This window comes from Chamaea fasciata, unplaced genomic scaffold (genome assembly GCF_029207755.1).
Source record: "Chamaea fasciata isolate MVZ Bird 193981 ecotype frontalis unplaced genomic scaffold, bChaFas1.0.hap1 SCAF_4, whole genome shotgun sequence".
Lineage (NCBI taxonomy): Eukaryota > Metazoa > Chordata > Aves > Passeriformes > Sylviidae > Chamaea > Chamaea fasciata.
In genome coordinates, this window is record NW_027094089.1 from 73,223,814 (window position 1) to 73,241,186 (window position 17,373).

At 47.1% G+C, this 17,373-nt stretch overlaps 1 protein-coding gene across 2 annotated transcripts in view; it reads left to right on the forward strand.

The window, feature by feature from the left end:
* PAX5 (paired box 5) overlaps positions 1-17,373 on the forward strand; it is a 131,331-nt gene that overhangs the window by 53,281 nt on the left and 60,677 nt on the right. The window contains exon 7 of one of the 2 annotated variants that reach the window (XM_066181993.1): positions 15,234-15,290. The exons of the other annotated variant lie outside the window; for it this stretch is intronic. Within the exon in view, the coding sequence (XP_066038090.1) occupies positions 15,234-15,290 (57 nt within the window). The remainder of the gene's footprint in view (positions 1-15,233; positions 15,291-17,373) is intronic. 2 annotated transcript variants of the gene reach the window in all.

Sequence of the window (17,373 nt, forward strand, 5' to 3'; positions counted from 1 at the left end):
AACTGATTTCACTTATTTCTGGGCACAGGTATGGAAATGCACATAGTATGTTTGCAACAGCAGTGTTGCACTGCCATTCAGTACATGGCTGCTGTGTACCAGCTCTGTGTGTCTCATCCATCCGCAGGGAAAATGCCTTCAACCATGTAATGCCAGACCTTGGAAAAGGAAAGCCTTCATGGCAGCTTCCATTCTCTCTCTGCTCTGTGTGTGTATGTGGATGGATCCTGCTGCTCCCTAGTGTGTTGGCTCTGCAGTGAAGCCTCCCTGTTCACAGGGAAGGCTGTTGGTGTTGCCAGCACCCCAGATCCCCTTGAAACAAACCAAACAGACGCAAGGAGTGGCTTGTACCTGCCTGCCTGCACTGGAATTGTGTTGTGCACCTATACTGGTGTCAGTCCAACATACTTCAGCCTGGCCTCTGCCGCAGGCAGCCCCCCATTATTCACAGTCACTGCAGTAACAATTCAGACTTATCCAGAATTGGCGCACATCCTGTGCAGAGAGTTGCAACACTGAGTGGCAAAATTTTCCAGTGTCTATTGTCCATTAAGACCTGGGGGAACTGGAAGCACTGGCTGTACTCAGAAAACCCCTCTGTGTGGCTGTGAGGGTGATTGTCCTCCAATGGCTTCCTGTGATTCCAGCCAGAAGGACAGAGGAGGTATCCACAGCATCTTTGGGAAGTTGCTCCCGACTGGCCAAGTCTGTGCCATCTGTTTTGTGAACTGTTGACTCAAGCAATTCTCCAGTCAAAGCACTGACAAGGACAGGGGATGTTCTTGGAGATCAAGACCCAGGAAAGTCGAGGAGACCCGCAGATTTCAGGAATTTGAGGCTGGACAAGTGCAGAAAAGGCCCACTGAAGCAGGCTGGGGGCAAGGCCACTGCTTATGGACCAAAGTACTTGTGGGGGCTGTGAGAGCGGGATTAATGCATCTACAGGTGAAAAATGCAGGGTGAAGGATATACAGCTGGATTGGCTCAATGGGAGAGACAGTGTGTTAATTTTTTCGGAATAAAGTAAAGAATTATCCCTGCTGGATTTCTGTCCACAACAGAAATGGATTCTTTTGTACTTTCAGTTTCACACATGAGTCCAATCGAATACTCATTGAAGCCAAGAGGAATATTTCTATTGACTTCAATAAACATTAGATCAGGGCCATAATGAAGCATAACATGATGTGACCAGATTCAACACTATGTAGGTCACCAGCTTAGAATATAACTGCTTGCTGCTAATAGCACATAATTCCTAGGCCTGTGCTGGTGCTTTCCTACTGCATTAATCTAGAACTAAACAAAATGCCTGTTCTTAGATTCATTTCTGGATAAAATGTACATATTTTGTGCTCATATAGAAATCAGTAACCTGGCAAACATACAGTAACACAGGTATTCATGACATAAATAAATGTGCAAGTAAATGTGGATCTGGAGATAGGCATAGGCAGATGGAATTTAGATAACTAATGGAATTTGGATAGCCAAGGAATCCCCCCCAAACTACTTATGATTTGGAAAAAGTGGAAGAATTGCATGAAGTTGAAACCTGATGCAGAGAGAGTTGCACCAAAGGAGTTCTCTGAATTGACCAAGAGAGGGGCATAAACTTCTTTTGAAAATCTTCAGGTTTTGCTTTCTGCCTAAGAATGCTCCAGCTTTGAAAGAGGAGTCTTGGGGTTTTTTTCCTAGGAGCAGCTGGAATGCAACTTCTGAGAGGAGCAAGATACACAATATTCCCCTTACAGTACTGGAGGTTGATCTAAGGTAATAAAGGAAAATTCTAGTAAAGCCAGGAAGTATAACCCATTTCTACTTCAAGAGGACTCACTCCTCTTAAAGTGCAGTTATTGGAGAAGCAGAAGGAAGGAATGACTCTACTAAAAGGTATCCCTGCCAGGGGTGTTGAAATGAGATAATATTTAAGATCTTTCCCAACCCAAACCATGCAATGATTCTATGAACTGCAGGACTGTATGCTTGGTCCTGGTCCTCAGAGTGTGAGAAATACATTTTTTCTTGGGAAACATTTGGGTAGACAGAGGCTGTTGAGCATCTAAAAATACTCTGACACTTTTATTAAGAAATGTAGAGCTAATATTTGTGTCTTCCCAAAATTTCATGTTGTCCAGGAACAGTGGACATTATGAAAATTATTCATGGATAGTTTGAAGAACCAAATATTTTCTCAATCTGCCACTTGCAGGAATTATTTGAGCATTCCAAGGCAAGCTCTTAACCATGGCTACATTACATGGTGTGCTAAATAAAAAACAAGTTAAAAAGGGAAAGGAAAAAATAATATGTGGCTCAATAAATGTACACAAATATGAAACAGAGAAAAAATAAAGACCAAGGAGGAGGTGAAGCAGATCCTAGCAATGCTCTGCCAGCTCTGCATGAGTCCAGGCAATAGCAGGTAGGAAGACATGGAGTTGCAGGGTGAGCACCCTGAACCACGGTGAGATACACCCCCAGCTGTGCCAGAGGTGGTCTAAGGTGTTGATAAGGGGTTGTGGGATGCAGGATGGTTTTGTGAGTGGCTGCATTGCCCCCGTGCCTCCCCTCAGGCCACCCTGCTGACAGCTGGTTGGGCTGCCTCAGCTGCTGGTGCCAGGTTGGGCCAGGGGCTGCCGGTGGGCACTACCTGCTCATCCTCAATCTGCTGACCCTGTGATCCTCTGTACCCACAGAAGAGAAAATGAGGGAGTGGGTGCTGGCAGTGCAGAGAGGAGCAGGGAGCAAGGGCAGTTCTCTGGCTTTTACAGCTGATATCTCCCCTGCTCCAGGCTGTAGTCTTACTGGTGGGAGGGGAAGAAAATCCCAACTCTAAAATCAAGCCTAGGAGAGCACATCAGGAGACAAAAAAACCTTCCCATATTTACTCTCAGTAGACTATCAAACAACACCAGGCTATTAATTTGGCTTTTGAGTCTTCACTAAAGCCCATAAAAGCGCACAGTTGTCAAATGGAGTTCATTTTAATTTCCTTTCAATCACAGTAAATTATTCAGGTGATAAATCAGCTGGGGCAGCCTCCTGGCTGTAATAGAAACCCTAATTCCTGGCTAATTATCCAGCCCATTGCTGCCAGCAGATCAATACCCCTACCGAATGGAAAGGGCGTGGGGTCCAGGCAGGCAGGATGGTGGAGGGACAGCAGCTGGGAGCACAGGCACCCATGACCCCTGCCCTGTGGGGGGGCTGTAGGAGAAAAAGCCGTGCTCCTGCTGGTCAGCAGGATGTGGCAACTGGATCTTTGCTGCAGTTGTTGATTCTCTGAGTGCTGGGCTTTGCTGCTCATCCCCATGGTATGCCATGTCAGGGGGGTTGGGTGGTGTGGGAATGAGCTGCTCCCACTTGGGTAGTGCATGTGTGGGCTGTGGGGGTGTACCCACACCTACTGCAGCCCTCTCTGCCAGCCTGTTGTGCCTTTTAAAGATTACTCAGAGGGGAATGTCAGGTTGGCAGTACTTTTTCTTGTCCAGTAGAACCTTTTAATAATAGTAAAAACTAAACAGGTAAACAAAAGATGAGAGGACCAGTGCTCAGCTGTAACATGAAGTGCTTCACTGGAACATAGCAGCAGCCTCTGGGAGATGGCAGTGGTGCTTACCCCCATCTTCTTGCATGAGGCATTTTTTTTCTGGAGCTGCTCCATGCACAAAGCACTTTGAGTCTCAAGACTATGCTGTCAACTCCTGTCTCCAGTTTAGCATCATCAAGTTAGTCTGCAGAACTGTCTGATAGAGCTCCCCCGTCTGTCTCAGTTGCTCTCATGCAACGCCTGTGCTGCTGTAGAGGATGAAGCCTTCTCAGGACTGTGTCTTCTCTGAGCCCTGTGTCCCTACATGGCACTGCTGGGGATGCAGAGGGATGCACCTTCTCCTTTGGCTCTGCTCTGGTTTAGATTGAAAAAGGAGAAAGAAATCTGCCATAGTGCTTCCTCCTGCTAAAATCAACTATTTTTTTTGAGTGGAAAGGCTTTTCTTTTAAAATAGCAGCAGAAAGCACAGCTCCTTTGGTCAGTACCTCCTCTTTGCATACCTGCTCCTTTGCCCTTCCTTGACAGCATTTTTTTTTTTTGTGTATGAGCTTCTGAAGATGCACAGAATTTTGTGTGTGTGCCACCTTGTTGTGTCATGTTGTGTTGGGTGGTGACAGTCACAGCAGATTTTGTTGTATGACACCTGTGTGTATTCTGTGTGCCAGTGGGGCTGTGGAAGAGAAGAGTTTTCTGGGGAAGGAGCATGACAGGAGCCATGTATCCAGCAAACGTCTTCCTGCATCACCATCATCCTTTTGAAAAGCAACCCTGCAGCTTTCTGGGGCAGCTGAGGATGTCGGAAGGGTCTGAAATTGAAATGGCTGGTCTTTCAGCAAGCAAGAGAGGTGGGAAGAAGGGCAGGTGGATAATCCAGGGGTTGCCCACTCTCCTGTCTGGCACAGATACCCTGCATCCCCACTGCAGCTTAATGCCCAATGCCCCTTCCCGAAGGTCCCTCCCCATAGAAGCAGGTGGTGACCAGCTTTCCCACTTTGTCTAGAAGTAATGGGCAGCCCAGAGTCAGGATTTCTCCTGCAGACTTTTTCAGAATGTGACAGGGAGCATTTCCTGCAGACGGCAATACCTTGGGAGCATGACCATGCTGAAGAGAAGTTGCTGGTAGAGGAGAGAGCTGGGGTTTCACTGAACACGCCCTGCTGTGATGGCAGCCAGTGCAATGAGACCAAGCTGGGGAAGAGTAACAGTGCACTCATTTCAGGGATTTCGGGGTGAATTTGAAAGAGTGGAACTCTCCTAGTGCCTGTTATGGGGTTAGGGAAGCCTCAGTGGTGGCCGGAGCTGATGCAAATGATGCTTCTCTGCTAGTCTGAGCACTGGAGTTGCTGGGCTATATTCCCCAACTCACATAACTCTGGGGACTATCTCTGTCTCCAGGGTTGCCAAGTGTGAGTCCTTTCCCTACACGGGGGAGTCCTTGTCACCTCCTCCTCCCTTTGACCCATCAAAGAGGAGGAATCCCAGAATAGCAACAGCTCCTTTGAGAATTGCATTGTGTTCCTGGTTTTAAACATCCCCTTTTTTCCTCCTGACTGCTCTCAAATATGAATATATGTAAAAATACAAATTCACAAGTTAAAGGAGAGACCAGCCTTACTGTGGCTTGTGCTCCCACATCTCCTTTGTCCTTCTCTCTTTTCTCTTTGCTCTGCATAAACTGGGGGATGGCTTCTCCCCCTGGCAGCTTCCCCACGTTGTGCACAGACTTGTGCAAAGGGAATGTTGGTGACATGTGGCATGCTCAGCAGCTGGCAAAGGCAGACCAACTCTCCCCAGTTCTGGAAGCTCCTCAGGGACGAAGATGCTACTGAGGAGAGTGGTGTGGGTTTTCCCTGAGAGCTAGGTGTCTTGGTTTGAAAGACAGGTGCCTGCAAGGAAGGCAGAAACTTCCCTCAGAATGGAAAAAATATGACCTCCTTCCCTCCGAATTACTATAACTGTGCAATTAAGAGGCTTTCAGGCAAAGATATGAGAAAAGGAGTAACAGTTCTTTACTAGTATGTATATAGATCACAAGGCAAACAAACAACAGTGGCAGCAACAAGAAACAACACCACAAACACCGGAACAGCCTCTCTGGGCTGCAGCACCTTCCCCTGCGGTGCAGTTCCGGGCACAGCCAGCAGGGGCGCTGCTGGCTCCGGGCCGGGCACGGCCCTGCCGTGATTCCCCCGCGCCTGCAGGGGGCGCTGTGGCGCGAGCTCGGCCGCATCTCCCTCAGGCGGTAATGGCGGACGGGCTGGCGGGAGAGAGAGAAAAGCGGCTTCCTTTGCAAATCCCCAGGGACAGCCGGTGTCAGTGCCCCTCTGGATGGCAAAATGGGCTGCAGCAGGAACCTCAGAACCACACATGGGACGGGCAGGGAGGAGCAGACTCCAGAGTAGCAAAGGAAATGTATCAGAAGCTCCATGGCTGTAGCAGGAGCTGCAGGAGTGTCCCAGCAGGGGCTGTGGGGTTACACTGCAGTGAAAAACCCGGAGCAGCGGCAGAGGAACGGCGGGGCTGGGCAGTGACAGCCCGGCTCCCAAACGTGGCTGGGAAAGACTTCCTGGGGGGAAGGGGGAGGGGTCCTGGGATTTCCCCTGAGGCACTTGAGTGGATGCTGGGGGGGAATTTTTTTCAGTGAGGTCAAGTGTTAATAAGGTCCCAGTGCAACGGCCACTCTTATGAGCAGAGCTCCACTCAGAGTAGGAGAAGGCAACAGGAGACAGAACCCTGCAGTAGTGGTGAATTATCCCCACAGTGACCAGACCCTCTCCCCGCTCCAATGCCCAGAGTGAGGGAGTGAGAGGACCTGAGCCCAGTCCTCTACACACCAGCCAGAATCTCACATTATCTCTTCCCTTCCAAAGCGAATCCCCTGCCAGGTGCACCTTCCCCCACCTTGGCCATTTCTTTCATCTCTTAAGTATCAGTCTTATTCTCTCTTAGCAACAGCTGGGACAAAATTCCATGAGAGAAACAAAAGGAAAAAATCCCAACCAACACCTCAGGAAAATGTTTGGAAATTGCAGCCATAGCACCATTCCTGTTGAGTAATGCTGAAAGGGGATGTTTTTCCAGACATGAGATTTCATCTCAGCACCTTCCACCAACTTTACAGCCAGAGCTTAGTGACTACATAGAAAACAACATCTTACAAAGGCAGCAGGTGATCTCCAGAAGATTTTCCATGGCTTCGAAGTGTGACAGAGAGGTAGGAAATCTATTAAAAGCTTGCCCCTCTTGTTAACTTGACTGAAGTGTTCTGTCAATTTCTTTGAAATTTGGGAACCGGCATTGAGTAATTCCATCTTTTTGTTTATTGTGTGCTTCATAATGAATAATTTCTTTCTTTTTTAGTTTAGAGAGTTAAACAATGCCCTTCACCAATACCAGACAATGTCATGTAGCAGCACTAGTTGGCCAGTTATGTCAAAATTGCCCAACCTCCTTACAACTATGTTAGCCACACAAGAGAAGGAAGGGCAACTGTGAGTGAACACGCTTGCCTGTTGATTTAACTAGTGCTTAACCCATTCAGATTGTGTTAAAGGTGAAGGGCTTGCACCAGTATTTGAAGTATGGAACAAGACTTCTCTACTTAGTCCTCAGTAAGTGTCTGGATCCCACAGGGTCTGACAAATTTCAAGTACATTTTCCTGTCTCAGTTTGGAAATCACAGTTGTTTTACAGTCATTCTGTGGGGTTTCTCTGAATCTGTCCATCAACTTATAATCGACAAAGATGGCAGTATGCTCCCTTGAAGAACTTGATGTGCTAAACATTTCAGAAGGGGCTAAACTCTCCATGAGGGTGCACAGTGGGACAACAGACAGGGGCAGGAGCTGACATGGGAGAGGCTCTGCAGGATCCGAAGTTGTGCAGTCTCTCTCTGTGGTGATTTTTAAGATCCACCTACATGAACCCCTGAGCTGCATGGCCTGGCTCCATAGCTGGCCCTGTTTTCAGGGATCTCTGAAACTTCCTTCCAACCCAGATCATACCACTACCTTGCTGCTCATCCACTTTATTCATTCCAGCTGTTATGATGTGTTTAAGGAAAACCTTTGTGGGGCTACAATGAAAAGCGTGGTTAGCATGGAAGAGCAGCACTGGTTCACCCAGTGTATAGGACAAGATGGAGAGTTGTTTAGCATGCAGCACCAAGGAGTCTGAGAAACTTGCTCAGTGCAGAAGCTGGATTTTCAAAAGAATGCCATTGTTTTGGGTTGCCTTTTTTTAGTATGGGGTTGAACAAAACAACCTACACCAGTGTTTGAATGATGACAAAAAGCAATTGTGAAGCTAAGCCACTTCCAGACAAAAGGCACTGATTCAAAATTCCTCTCTGCTCATATGAATAGTGTCTGCTTAATTTTTTTTTGCAGCAGAATTTTACAAACAAACAAACACACACCCATCCCAAAACCTGAAAGGAGAGAACTCCTGCATTAAGACAGTAGATTAACATGTAGGGGCATGATTTCAGCGCTGCTCCTCTCACCCTGAAAATAGGATGAAATAAGGGCAACACTGGAGAGGCAAGGGCTTCTCTTGTAAAATCCCCTTCAGGCTCAGGGCTGACCTCAGGTCCAAGCCAGTACAGATAAGTCAGGCACAAAGGGCTGAGGGAGAACAGGATCCTGGAGGTGATGAGTACATTCCTGGAATAGGAGCTATGGAGTGAAGCCAGGCATAAGAACTGCACTTGTCAGATGCACTGTTAGGCTTGGAGCATTTCACTGGTTATTAGGACCTCTCTAAATAACTGAAACACAGAATTAAGTAACAAATTAAATTATGTTACACAAGAAATTATCATCAGATTACATACCTGATGAATGGCTTCTCAGGCATTGTCAAACTTTGAGGCTTGGTAACAGTGGGAGATTTTGTTGACTGCACAGTCCCCATGTCTGTGTTTTTGCGCAAGTGGTTCTTCTCTGGTTCTTGTGACTGGACAAAAATTTTGAAAATACAACTCCAAATACCTCTCTGGCATAAGAACTGGAATTGCTTTCGGGTGGAAGAGGTGCTCTGGTGATACCAGTGGTGGGTTCCCTTCTGGTTGCCCAACGCTGTTTGCTTGTGGTGATGCTTCAGTGCATGCGTGGTGCTCAGCTATCTTCTGCAGTTTTAGCAGCAGAATAGTGATTATTACAACACCAGTGTGCCTGGCTGAACCTGTCTTTCCAACAGAAAATGTTTTGATAAAAACTGAAATGTTTCATCAAAACCTGTCATCTTTGATGATTTTTCTGTATAGAAGGTCCGTCACTGAAGCCTGTCATGATAGTGGGGTGTCCAGCAGCAACAGGCTCTGTGTGTCATCAGACAGAGTCTCTTTACTTGGAACCAGCACCCTATAGGTACCCTGACCTGTCATCTTGTCTCTGTTTTGCTGAATCTTTAATACCAATATGCAGACAATTTCTGGTGTTCATAGGTGTATTTCTGAAGGTGAGAAGCCCATTTCCCTGCCTGTGGGCATGTAGGGCAGACAGAAGGTGTGTCCCTGAGGTGGGGAGTGTTGTACTCCCCAGTCTCCAGCACCTTGTCTTGGAGCCTTCACATTCTGGACCTGCTGCTGGTCAGATTTGGTTGGCAGTGGGCCTCAGATAATTAGCAAAGGGGAAAAACAGCTCAAGATTTACCCCACAAGATGAGTGGGGTTCTGTGCCTGTTCATCTCTGCTGAATGTTGCATCAAAGCAGGCACTGCATCACCCCCCTGATATTCCCTTGCCTAGGGCCTCCATTTGCCTGAGGCATGCCTGCAGCATGCATGAAGGGCAAGGAGCATCTCCCCCACCCCACAATCCCGGCAGCCATCCTGAAACTTTTTGTTTTCAGGACAGACCACTCTGGTTAAGATATCAAAGTCAGTCACTTTGCTGCTGTCAGTGCACAGAGTTTGTTCAGTTCCTGCTGCCTTTCTAATCCCACGCCTCCAAGGACATGTAATCAGAAAGTGCTGCATAATGCTTCTGAAAACAACATTTGCACTTATAGAATCACAGAATTGTTAAGGTTGGAAAAGACCTTCAGGATCAAATCCAACTGTCAGCTCAGCACCACCACCATAATCATCATTAAACCACGTCCTCACACATATCCACATGTTTTTTAAACACTTCCAGGGATGGTGACTCCGCTGCTTCCCTGGGAAGCCTGTTTCAATGATTTAGAAACCTTTCTGTAATACTTTTTTCCCCTAATATCCTATCTTTTCCTATATTTCTTACCTCCCCAGGCACAGAACCATACAATCATTTAGATTAGAAAAGACCTTTAAGATTTCTGGCTTTTCCATAAACATGCTGTAATGAAAACTGGCCTGCAATATTGTAGACCTTTACCATTCTGGTTCATGTGTGGGTGAAGAAGTGAAAGAAAAGCTTTGGAAAATGATGGCTTTTTTTTTTTAATGTGTTTTTTTTTTAATTTGTTTTTGCCTTTTTTTGTTTTTAATAAGATCAATTCCATATTGGGGATTTGATGGGGAATTCAGCATTGTAGGGAACTTTTCCACTCCAAAAATGGAAGGCAGAAGGCTCTTGACCTCCACAGGATCACCAGACTCCAAGGGTCACCAACAGGAAAAGCAAAAGTCTTTTGGAAAATGAAGAATGCGTGTCACTTGGTATTTGGCTTTGAAATACAGGAGTTCATGAGGTGACATGAATCTGTTCATGGACTTTGCAACATGCCACAAAACAGCAAACTCTGCAGCTTTCTCTATTGGCTTTCCCCTGCATAATGGTTTGGTGTCCTTGGAGGTGCAGTGACTGCAGGGGCTTTGGCTACCTGTGAAGCTTGGACCCTGGTAAACTGCTGCTTTGGTTATCACACCACTTTAGACCAGTTTATTGTACACAATGCTTAATATGATACCAAAAATCAGACAGGAATCTCAGATGGCATTTGTGAAACACTTTTGGGTAGCTCATATGAAAGCATTACATAAATACCACCTGATCTTGAAAATTTGCACAAGACTTCTCAAGTGTCAGCAGCCATTGGTGGGATGGATTGAATATCTGGCAATGTTGCTGCCAGCCTCACATATTCTCAGTGTGCATTCACATTTCTGATTCACACTTCTCCATAAGGACATACTTGACTGTGCTGAGGGTTGTGTTTTCTCCTCTACAGAGTCATGCTTAGTGCTTCAGTGGAAGCAGAGGAGCCACCATGATGGAGGATTGTACCTTTTCCCTCCTCCCCTGGCTGAAATTGTTAGTGTTGAGAGGGAAAGTGTCCAGTTCCTGCCCTGAGAAACAGCATATTTTAACAGTATCTTGTAGCAATTAGAGGCATAAAAGCCTAAATTTTGTGCTGGGTTTACAAAAAGTAAACTGCTTTTTCACGAGGGTGGGTTGTGCTACACTTTATTTCAGTTACGTGTCTTGTGCTTTACTTTGCTTAGGTGCCTCCTTTTTAGCATTGCACATAGGATGGCAGAGGCTGCTGAGAGAATTCAGTTGGTGCTGGGATGAGAGTAGGTGCTGGGGAGAGGGCAGGAAAGCAGGGAAGAAGAGAAATGCCCCATGTAAGTCTGTGGGGAAAGTGGGAGCAGGCTGCCATGGGAGGAGGTGGAAGGCTGGAGAGAGGAGGACTAGAGAGAAGAAATTGGAGGGGGGTGGGGCAGATGCAGGCATTGGTGTTGCAACACTGGAACTGGGAGCTGGCTCCTACAAAATCTGTTCTGGAGATTCTGCTTTTCTCAGTAAACTGAATTGGGAGGCTCTGGCATGGAGACAGAAAGGAAGAGCCTCTGCAGGATTGGGCAGTGCTGATGAGAGTGGGTGGAGGCTCGTCGTCCTATCATTTTGTGTCCTGCAGGAGATACAGCAACATTTGTATTATACAGAGAGATGCTAGAGTTGTTGAGGACAAATATGTGATGTTGAAACTAGCAGATCCTGGTGGAAACAGAGCTTGGTTTTGTCACTGTGGTGGTCATGTTTTTGTTCATCCAGGTGCTCATTAGCAGTCAGGTGGGCCTGGAAATCTAGAGAGCCACCTCAGCTCATTGTGTACACTTACCTCTCTTGGGCTGGCCTTACACGGTTTTTGGTAGAGGCTTCTTTTTGGAAACCACAGGAAATTTATGGCTCTTGAGGACATAGTTAATGGTGGCCTTGGCAGTGTTAACTGTTGGACTTGATCTTAGAGGGCTTTTCATCCTCAATGATTCATGATTCTGAGAGAGGCCACTGGCCATTTCTGCCCCTGCTGGGCATTGGGGACCGCAATGGCCCATGAAGGGTTTGCTTGGAAAGCACCCATCTGAGTATCTGCAGGTCTCTGCTCTCTTCCCATCAGACCCTCCCAGAGATCCAAGGACAGCCGGCATGAGGGATTGCCCAGCAGGGATTTGGCGGACTGACAGGTCCATCGAGCACATGCCCAGGCACTGCACACACTACTCAGGCGTTGCTTTTGTTCAGCCTGCTACCTCTGACTAAGAAACAATATTTAAAACATTTCCAGCAGCCAGCATGGGCAGTGCTGTGTGCTGCTGCTTCACGGGGTTTTGCTGCTCACTATGAGCAGCCTCACTGGCACGTGCATGTGCGTGACTGTGTGCCTGGGTGTGATTTACTGGCCTGTGCAATTCCACATGTCTTTAAAATTATAGTGCCCGTTTCCTGCTGAAATAATTTCTACACAGAGAGGCTCCTATTACAGCAAGAGGAGCATGGACGTCATGATTTATTATTATTTATGGTCCCAGGGTCTTGTTTATGCACGATGGGTTAGGTGCTCAGGATAGAAATGCCATTATGCAAATGACATTGAATGTCCTTACTGAGCCTAAATAATTTTTGTGTTGGACGATTAAACCTCATCTGTTATTGATATGGGCTGCAGTCGGGCTATTAAAGAGTCCCAACAGTACTTACTCCCAGTAATGGGAAAATTGAGAGGAAGAGGCTAAACAATTGCCTCAAGTGTGCCGTGATTGTCTGGTAGGAGTGGAACATAACAAACCCCCTGAATGGAAATCGTGTTTACTACTTAGGGATAAATAAAAAGAGAGAACATGCAATAAATTGCGCTTTGTGATCTGAATTGGCGCACCAGAGAATCTGCGTACTTTCAATTTACTTATTTATTTGATTTTTTTTTTTTTTTTTTGCAGGGGTGGAGGGGGCAGTGTGATTGGGATGTAGATACCGCAAGCAGCCAGGAAGGATTCCTGCAGTGTGTGCCCCTGGCCGAGTGGCTGGGGAGAGCTGTTCTCCTCGGAGCTGCGCTGCTGCTGTGCCGTCCGCTTTGACACAGCTGTGCAGTCACATTTTGATCAGTGTTGATAGCTTATGAATTCCAAAATTGACAAAATTTACAGAAAAATGAGGATAATCCATCTTCCTTAGCAGCCTGTCAGGAGCTGGCTATACTTCATAATCTTCAATTACAGATGCTATTTTCAGACATTTACATGCAGATATTAGAACAAAATGAAAATGAGAAACAAAGAGTGAATGGAAATGCAGCTATTTATATGTATAAAAGAAAAAACAACAGGTAAATTCTAGGCATTTAGATTGGATTTAGGTGTCCCTTTGGAAAATCTGAGAATAGCTGTACCCACCTATGAATTGCACTGTGGAAATGTAAAATGTAGTGTATCATTTCCCATATGCAGATAATGTGAAGATTGGGTCAAAAACAGGTCAGTTATTTTGAAGTATGAGGGTAAATGTGTTCATGGCAGGGTGCACGAACTAATTCTCACTGCCTTCAAAGGAATGTCTGGGGATGTGTACAATCCTAATTGGATTTGGGCTAAAATGAAGCACAGCTGTTAACTTTTTATAAACATATATGTATTGTGAAAGGGAGGTTCAGAAATACTCAGTTTAAACTGAGGGAAAAAGGTTGTACCACTGAAATCAAACTTCCACATTCAGTGAGACAGCAATGAACCCAATGTGGCTGAAAACAAAGAGCAAAAAGGGTTTGGCCCCAGTTAGGTGTGTAAATATTATTTGCTCCGAAGTAGGATTGGTTAGGGTTTCAGCAGTGGCCAGTGCAGGCAATATAATGTGAATTATTAAATGGGGTGGTGGCTGGCGGGCAGCAGTGGTGAGACTTTGATGTATAGGTTTCCGGGAGCCTTTCCCACCCATATCATGGGTGGCTGAGGAGGAGGGCATTAGGCTGGATTTTCCATTCCTATGAAATTCCAGGCAAAGCAGCAGTGGTGACTGTGCAGCTCCAAGTGGTTCTGTGTTTGTGAAAGCCTGGGGAGATTAATTAGAGCTGCTTTGGATTAAACTCTTCGAACCATGTCTAATGTTACAAATTTTTTCCCTTTGTCAGGCTGAGGTGTGGGTTTCTGTGGACAGCCTGCCTGGCATGTGCCACTTTTGCCTCTATTTATTAATTAATTTTAAAATATTAAGATGTGATAACTTGGAGATATTTGGTGTGAGGTCTGGCTTGCTGCTGCCATCAGGGGTGAGCTGGGGGTGTGGTGGATGTGATCCTCACTGCGCCCTTCAGGACTTCAGTGGGGGTTTTTGGCAATTAAGGCTCTTGATGCACCATCTCTGTCAGGAAGGAAGGCAGAGCACATAGTGAGGAGGCAGACTAAGACCTGAAGCCGCAAGCTGGCACCTTACACTGATGGTCTGAGCTCCTGTTGAGCTGCTGCTGTTGCTGCTGCATCCTGAGCAGCATCATGGGCCTGGGGGCAGCTGTGCCAGTGGCAGAAGAGCACAGAAGGTGTTATTTCATGCCTGCCTGGTACTCTGACTTGGAAAATATAGTAGATGCAAAAAGCAACATGTGCAAGTCCCAGTGGACCCCAGCTGGTTCATTTTAAGGGCCATTTGCCCTGTGCAGCAGACAGCTCTTGTCTGTGCTTGGTGCAGTCTCTTCAGCAGCATTGTGGGTCTGTACCCCACAAAGGGAAGGGGTGGAAAGGAGATACATTTGTCTCACCTCCCGGGTCACAAGCACTGCTGCAGGGCTCATTCCAGCCTCTGTTAGCTCCCTGAGATTCCCACACTGGCAAAAGAACCAGACTGTTTCAGAGCGTGGCCTTGTTCCCTACTGTGTGTCCATCTTTTCCTGACATTTTAGGATAAAATCCCAGGTAAATCTCAAAGGGACAATTTCTTTGCAGATAGGCTGGGTTGACTTTTCGGTGCATTACACTCAGACATCTTCAAGGAAAAGGTGCATGGTGACGCTGGTTGTGGTCTGCTTCTCTGCTTTGCTGTAGTGCAGCAGGCTTGAAAACAATTATGAAACCCTCCTGCACCCTTTTTTCTTTCCCTTTGCCTATCACATCCACCACTCCAAGGGGATTAACAGTTAGAAATAAAGCTTTTGTAATGGAGGTGGATTCAAAACTTTACTTAGAGCAGAAACCTTCCCATTTTCACTTTGCAGAGAAGTGTAATGGGGAGGGACTGTGCAGACCCTGCTGCTGCAAGAGAAGTTGTGTTGCTGCTAATAGGCTCGCAGAGATTACTCTTCTCCTCACCACTGCAGCCACTCCCCCCAGCTCCCTCTGCCAGAGCTGAGCCAGAGCAGCATAGGATAGAGCAGGGGAACACATGAGATCTGGTCTAGCCCCTCCTATCAGTTTGTCCTTCTCAGTCTCTCTTTTATATATTCCTCGTTTCACATGTCTGTGTTTTCTCTCCTCCATGCTATGGCAGTGGTGCTCCATGCTGATGAGACAGTGCGTGGTACAACCGCAGGCAGTCATTTTTCAGGTAATTTCTAGGGTAATGAACACCCGTCTCTTGCTTTTTCATCTACCAAGCAGAAGGTCAGGCTTCTTGCTGCATGAGGAGGGACCCCTGGCCATGATGGTCATTCTGGGCTGTTTTTCACGAGCAGCAGTGCCAGCTCACCAGTGCAGAGCCGAGTCTGAGAGCCCGTCTGCTGCTCCCACCCCAATCAGCTGGAGAAGCTCTTGGAAAGGGTTCAGGAGGAGGGTTCAGCAGGAGGGTCTCAGTGGGGCTGTGGGGTGAGGGGCTGCTCCATGAGCGCTGCCTTCCCCTGGGGTTTCCTTTCCTCTCCGGATGGAGTGCCTGAAAGGCAGATATCTGCCTGGGGGGTATTGGGAAGAGGGGACACCACTGTACCCCTCATGAGTGGTTCAACACCCAACACTGTGAGAGAGGCTTTTGCTTTTTCAGGCGGTTCTAGAGTTTTCTGGACTCTCCATCGAGATGAGGAGAGCTGCAGAGAGTACCCATGGTCTGGTTTTAGGGTGAAGGCTCTTCTGCTCTGCACCCCTGATGCCCCACTCCTTGGGGGCCAGAAGATGCCTCTGATGACCATCACCTCCCTGCAGTGCCTTGCTGTTGTCAGCACTATATTTCCTTTTCTGCCCACAGGCAAGTGCTGGTCACTGTCACTTTGCCAGCCCAGTGCTGCTCCTGGCTCCACTGCTTTGCAGTGTAAACTGTAACTGCAGAGGTGGATGTGATGTGAGAGGGTCACATGTGATGAAAGGGGAGTCAGCAATCAGAAGGGCTGTCCCCCAGCTTGCACTCGCTCTGCCTCAGTGCTGGAAACAGTGCAGTGCTTGCTCCATGTGGCTGCTGGTGTTCAGCTGATGGTGCTTCCAAGGAGGAATCTGGGCACAGCAAAGTAACTGGAAAATCCCTTGAAATCCCACTATTCTTACCTCTGGGAAAAGTTGCTGGGCCATTGCAAAAGACATGGAGCTTCCTACAGGAAGTTATTGGGACTAAAAGTAGGGGAAATCCTCATTTTGCACATCTTCAACTCATTCCTACCACAGTGCTGCTTGGCTGTGAGTTCTCCATCCGCACTGTGCTGAGCAACCATAATGCTTCCAGTCCCTCCAGCCTGCAGATGTCGTTCCATGGTTTGGGACTGCGCCACTGCATATTGCACCAACTCACTATGGTGCAGTGACGTGAAGGAGCACGGGCCACCTCTGCCATGACCCTTGCCAGGTTATGCTACACTCTGGTTGCTGCTTGCTTGACACTAGAATGGGTCAGCTTCTCCAAGCTCAGAGGGCTACTCATTGGCATGGTGCTTCCAGGTCATTACAGTTAAAAGTCTTAACTCTGGTTCTGTTTTTCTCAGGGTCAGTTCCTTGGCTTCCTGAAGGGAAGCAAGCTATGGAGTTACATATTCCCATGTCTAAGAATTGCAGTTGAGGGCTCAGGCTGGTTCCAATTGGGTTTGTAGTTTAGGATGTACACTTCCTTTCTCAGTCCCCTCATGTGACCCAGCCCGGAGCAGGGGTCCCATTTCAGCTGGATGCTTCTTCCCAAACTACTGGTCTGGAGCTCTCACTTTGTAATTGAGAAGCCTCATTCACTCTCTGCCTATTGGGGGTGGTGGATCAGCACCCCATGGGAAGATCCAAAGAGATTTTCTAGTCTTGATATGGTGCGGTTATGGCTTTCATAGACCAACATGAGTGAAATCAGGCGTCCTTCCCCAGGTATTTATTTGCGTGTGCTCTTCCAGAGGTACCAGAAATACCAAACAGCAGCACACAAAGGACGGGTTTCTCCTCTGCCGTGCTGCCAGCCCATCCATGCTTGTGCATCACCAGCTGCATGGGATGTCTCTGCAGGGCTGTTGTTTCTCTGATGCTTTGTCAGATTAGGGTTTTGGGAAAAGAAAAAAATCTAGCAGTGCCTCCACATGTGCATGTACCCTGCACAGGGGAAAGGTGGGATTGGAGAGTCAGGAAAACATGGAATGGTGTGGGAAGGCTGAGAAATGCATTGTGGTGTGATGCCGAATGAGAAGAAGGAGCTTTGATTATATTTCTAGGAAGGAGGAAGGCTGGGACCAGCATTG